Source organism: Camponotus vicinus, unplaced genomic scaffold (assembly GCF_025532165.1).
Source record: "Camponotus vicinus isolate PSW18456_S1 unplaced genomic scaffold, iyCamVici1.0 SCAF_11, whole genome shotgun sequence".
In the NCBI taxonomy this organism is placed as follows: Eukaryota; Metazoa; Arthropoda; class Insecta; order Hymenoptera; family Formicidae; genus Camponotus; species Camponotus vicinus.
In genome coordinates this window covers 6,993,998-6,999,278 of record NW_028141947.1, presented here as the reverse complement: position 1 = coordinate 6,999,278, position 5,281 = coordinate 6,993,998, and the positions used below count along the sequence as shown (strand labels likewise).

The window sequence follows — 5,281 nt, the reverse complement described above, 5'->3', positions numbered from 1 at the left end:
ATATGGAATTAGAGTTAGAGTCCAGCTTAGGACTTGTTGGTTCGGTGTCGCGAGTTAGACTGCTTGAGTCTGGGCCCGCTCCGAGGTCCCTCGATTTCGGCGGCTCGACTGCTGCGGCGGTCGAAAGTGGGGAGCTTGGAGAGAGAGGGGCCCTAGCTGAGCGCCATCTCTGGGCGCTTGGCGGAGGCTTAAATCTAACGCAGTGCCGCGCTCGGCCGCTAGTCGGAGTTCGGTGTCATAGCGCGCCTTGGCGCGCTTTTCAAATGCGCTGAAAGAAACTTAGAAAATTTACATGAAAGTTCGTGGAAAAATCAGGCGCGGGATGTAACACCTCCCCCCTTAGATGAAAATGTTGGACGATGTTCCAACATTTTCCATGTATAATCTAAAGTAATGTAAATTATTTCGCACGCTCTTATATTCTATGTATAATATGCTTAGAACTATTTTGTGTGCACTACACGTTTTCGTTCAAAAGTTTTCGAAGTTCTCGGTAGTCACGCACTTCACTTATTGGGGGCTCTATGGGGGTTGGTCGAATGTCTTCGGTTATTGGGAGGGCTTTAGGGGGCTGATTTTCTGGCGTCGAAAGGGGTTTGGAGGATCGCTGATTCTCGTCGTCCATTCGTCGTCTTGGTGATCCTGTGTACAGGAGCAGGTTCGTCATTGAAGTCCATACCGCTCCCAGTAGATGTAGGCTCCATCCGTATATCGAATGCAATGCGTATCCGTGGATGATGGTGTCCACGATTAGCTTTATTAATCGGATTATTATGAAAATTCCGATCACACCTGCGCTGGCCGATCCGAATGTGATAAATCCTGTCCACAATTTTTGCCCTGCGTTCTCCGCGATCTGGTCCAAGGATTTTTCGTCTAGCAGGTTTAGCATGGATATACTTCCTGCTGGTATTTCTCGTCCCATGGCCCCTCTTGCTATTGTATTCAGCATCGAAGGTTTTTCCATAGGGAACATTATGTGGTCGCGGAGTCTGTCTAAATCTTCGCTGGTATAGATGCCGCTGGTGGCGAGAGAGGAGGGGCTCACGTATTTCCAGGTGGGTTTCGTGAGCGGTTGGATGATCGAAGGTGCCGCCGCCTCTTGTGGTCGTGGCATCAGGCGGTACCAGCTGCCGTGTATGTTGTATATAACTGGCAGGAATTCGTTGCAGTCCCTCGGCGTTCCTTTTTTGGTGAGTATCCTTGTCCTCGGTAGCATGAATAATGATTGATTTTTGTACGTTACCGGGATTTCGTTATAGCAGACGTCCGTTGGTCGTACTCGGCATTCTACAGCTAGACATTTGACCAGGTGTAGGGCTTCTCCCGCCATGACTGCGGTGTATCCAGGTGCCTTCATTATTCGATGCGCCATTTCGTCAGGGGCGAAACTGGCGAGCGAGAGCGCGTTTTGTAATATTTCTTTTTCGAGCGCGCATTTTTGTTCCATTATGTCGCGGTAGAGTCGCGTCAGTTGTGTTTTAATATGTTTTTCTACGTATATAAATTTAGAATTTACATACGAGAAAATGTCTAAGTTACTGACGGATATTCTTGTGCGGATTTTGAATGTTCTTCCCTTTTCTGTTTCTAGTACGAATAATTTTGGGTGTTCCGTCAGCATGAGTTTGTAGCCACACAGTGTCATCTCAGTGGTTTTGGTGAGGGCGAAGGTCGTTTCCTTCGTTGTCACTGTGTAAACGGTTGGCGTCTCGGTGTTTGTCTGTGCCGTGAGTTTATCGGCTGGGCCCTCGTATAGCACGTCGTATTGGTCGAAGTGGCAGCTGTCCCTTGGCGTGATAGTCCAGTAGGTCTCCGAGCCGTCGTGGTCCATGCATTTTCCCGTGAGTGCTTTGCAGTGCACCCCGGATGGTAGGATCAACTCGTTAGTGTTTCTATCGATGACCGCGTCGAAGTTCCGAAGAGTTACTTTTACGACGGCCTGGGCGACAGCACTTTCCCATGTTCCATAGGCATCTCCGTATTGAGTTCCGGTGCAACTTCCGTCCATGCTGGTGGTGCCGGCGAGGGTGACGCTTCGCACGTCCGTGCTGTTCCTCTTGAATGACTGGAGGATGCTTCGTTGACCTGTTCCTATGTCGATGGTTCCCGTGTCTTGCAGCTTTTTGCAGATGGATTCGGTGAGTTCTATTGTGTATTGGCGGCGTCCTCCTCGGACTATCGAGACGTGCGAGTGCATTCCACAATAGTATATCGTGCGGTCGACTTCGACTTTGCACTGCATCACGTGTGTGTGGTCATGGGTTGACATTTGTAACAGCTGTACGTAGGTGGCTTCCCTCTTAGGTTCTATGTTGTCGACGGCGCATTTACCGATGTCTAGGAGCGATAATGACGTTATATTTAATCCTTGTCCCCCGCAGTCGTATCCGATTAGACAGTATGATGCGGCAGGTAACAACAGGATTAGGGCAATGGCATGCGCTAAGATTTCCATGGTGACGGTGGCGATGTTCATGGTGCTGCGTTTGATTGAGTTGTGGTCGGTCCTCCGTCCGACTTCCTTTGATATAGCGGCTCTGGAGTGGGGGAGGCCTCCGTAGTGGGGGCGCGATGCGGTGAGTGTTTGAGCTTGTCTGCGTGTACTACACGGGTCCTGGTAGCGCTTATTGCTAGTCTTACATTGTGGCTCTTGAGAACCTCTAATATTTTGTAGGGGCCTACGTACTGGTTTCCTAGCTTCCCTTTCGAGGGTTCCTTAAGGAGGTATACGTTATCGCCTATCTTAAAATTACGCGTCCTTATTCTACGATCATAGTATCTTTTGGATTTTTCCTTGGCGCGCATTAGGTTTTCGCGTGCGATAGTTTGTGCGTCTTTGATGCTGTTGAAGAGTGTTGTAAGATATTCCGCGTAACTCTCGTTGGTCGTATCCGCAGTAACGGGATCGCTCGCAGGGGTCCGCGCGGTTTTACCGAACACGAGTTCATGCGGTGTGTACTGAGTGCCTTCGTGGACGCTAGTGTTGTAAGAGAGGGACGCTAACTTTAGGCACTTATCCCATTCGTTATTTTTATCCACGAACTGCTTCAGGTATTCCCACAAGACTTGGTGCGATCTTTCGACCGAGCCATTGGCTTGTGGTCTATACGCTGTGGTTCTGTAATGCTTAATTCTAAACTTACGTGCTATGTTTCGCATAAGGCTATTTAAGAAATGCGATCCTTGGTCGGTTAGGATTGTTTTGGGAGCACCGAATGTGCATATAAACTCGTTGGTGAGCGCGTCGGCTACTTCTATGGCTCCGGCGTGTTGGAGCGGTATCGCGAGCGAGTACTTAGTTAGGAGGTCCTGTATAGTAAGTATGTAACAGTTTTTCGACTGTGTCGTTGGTAATGGGCCCATGATATCCATGGAGATTTTGTCGAAGGCGGAGTCAGGGGTGTCCGTAAGCACCATGGGTTGCCGAGTTTTTGTTCTTACTAACTTTTTTAGTTGACAAGCACGGCAGTTTTTTATGAATGATTGGACGTCGGCTTTCATTCCCGACCAAAAATACTTTTTCTTTACTCGTCTATATGTTTTCGTGACGCCCTTGTGTCCGCCGACGGCAGAACAGTGATTTTCCGACAGGATCTGTTGCCTACTCTCTTCTGGGGGTATCGTAATTTCATTCTTACAAATAAAGATTCTAATACTAGTTTCGCTTAGGGTTCGGGTGAGTTGCATATACACCGTTTCCCAAGGTACATTGTCAACGTTACCTCTAGCGATAGAGATAGATTGTAGGCCGAGTTCGGTGACGACGTCTAGCAAGGAATGCATCGTTTCCTTCACGATTTCTTTTTCCGTGATTCCTGATACTCTATCTTTAATGATTAGTGATATAATGCGTCGCGAGCCATTCCGGTCGACTCGGGCTCTGCCTAGCGTCGCATTTTTAATTAGAAGGAGCGACTTAGTGTCTGCAAGCATGCGAGCCCCTTGGTCGATCGGAATGCCTTGTTGCGTGGTGAAAATAACTAAGTTGTCGCGTCGTGTCGTGAAGTTATCAGGTATCGTTATTACGTTAGGTCCCACTGGGTTTCGTATGATAGCGGGTTCATTTGGATTTTCAAACGGTCGTTCGTCGTCATCGGACTCTGTGCTACTTTCGGATTCCGCGTCGCTTTCGGCGTTAGCCTCGCTTTCGCTGTTCGCGTACTCCTCAGCTTCGTTTAGCTGGTTGCAGGGTAAGGTCGAGGGCGTTCCCTCCGCATTGATTGGCGTGCCGGTCTCTCTAGTGCCTGGTTTTGGCACTGCGGAAAATAAAGATTCATCTGAGTCGGATGATATAGGATCGTTTTCGAGGATTAGGATTTGTTGGGTTTTCGCGGCAGGTGTGGGAGTCGGATTTCGCGAGAGTGCGTCCGCGTTTACATTGGTTTTTCCCGCTTTGTACATTACCTCGTATTCGTATTCCGCTAGTTTTAAACGCCAGCGTACGAGTCGCGAAGTGGGGTCTTTTACCGAATGTAACCACACGAGCGGTTTGTGGTCCTTTACTAACACGAACTTCCGTCCATACAGATAGGGTCGGAAGTGATTGACACAGTACACGATGGCGAGGAGTTCTTTTTCTATCGTGGAATAATTTTGCTCTGCGTTGTTGAGTAAACGCGATGCGTTGTTACGTCCTATTTTAGCGTTTATTCAACGACTCTGCAGGGCTTACCGTGCATGGACGAACAAGGTTGTATCTCTCAATTTCTTTTTCAGGGCAACCTGCTAGGCCGGCTATACCCTGGGACGCCGAGAGATTCAGGATCTTGTTAACGCTTCTTTTTAGAGATAAATCAAGGTTGACAAATAAATAAATGGATTTGTATCATAATTTTCTATTTCTTTTTATTTCATTCCCTTATCCATATACATTAGATGCAGATATAATAATAAATTTTCCGTTGATATTAATGTTATATTAATTTTATAGGTCTACAATAGTATCGAGGAATTCCTCGCTGCTCAAATCGTCGAGGAGTTGATTTACCTCAAAGTCTGTAAAACTCTCGTCGCTCGGAGAGATGTCTATGGGCTCAAAATCTGCTTCTCCAAAAGCAAGCGGAGAAGAATTCGGGGTAAAAGGGCCTGAGAATGAGTCAGGAGTTCGTGGAGGGCTCGGCGGCGGTGAAGTCTGGACTTGTTGGTCCCTTGTCGCAGGGATTTCTCCGTTGCGCTCCCAGGCGCGGAGCAGTCCTAGCGGGATCCCGTTCGTAGGATTGTTTAAATCGACAATTATTGTCGATGCGTCGCTTGAGCTGTCTGAATGGGTTGTTTCAGT

General features: G+C 48.0%; 1 protein-coding gene across 1 annotated transcript; it reads right to left on the bottom strand.

Moving 5' to 3' along the window:
• Positions 1 to 457: 457 nt before the first annotated feature.
• LOC145962252 (uncharacterized) lies at positions 458 to 1,450 on the bottom strand. Its single transcript, XM_083083214.1, has one exon. The coding sequence runs from the start codon at positions 1,448 to 1,450 to the stop codon at positions 458 to 460; it is 993 nt and encodes a 330-aa protein (XP_082939340.1).
• Between the last annotated feature and the right edge of the window lie 3,831 nt (positions 1,451 to 5,281).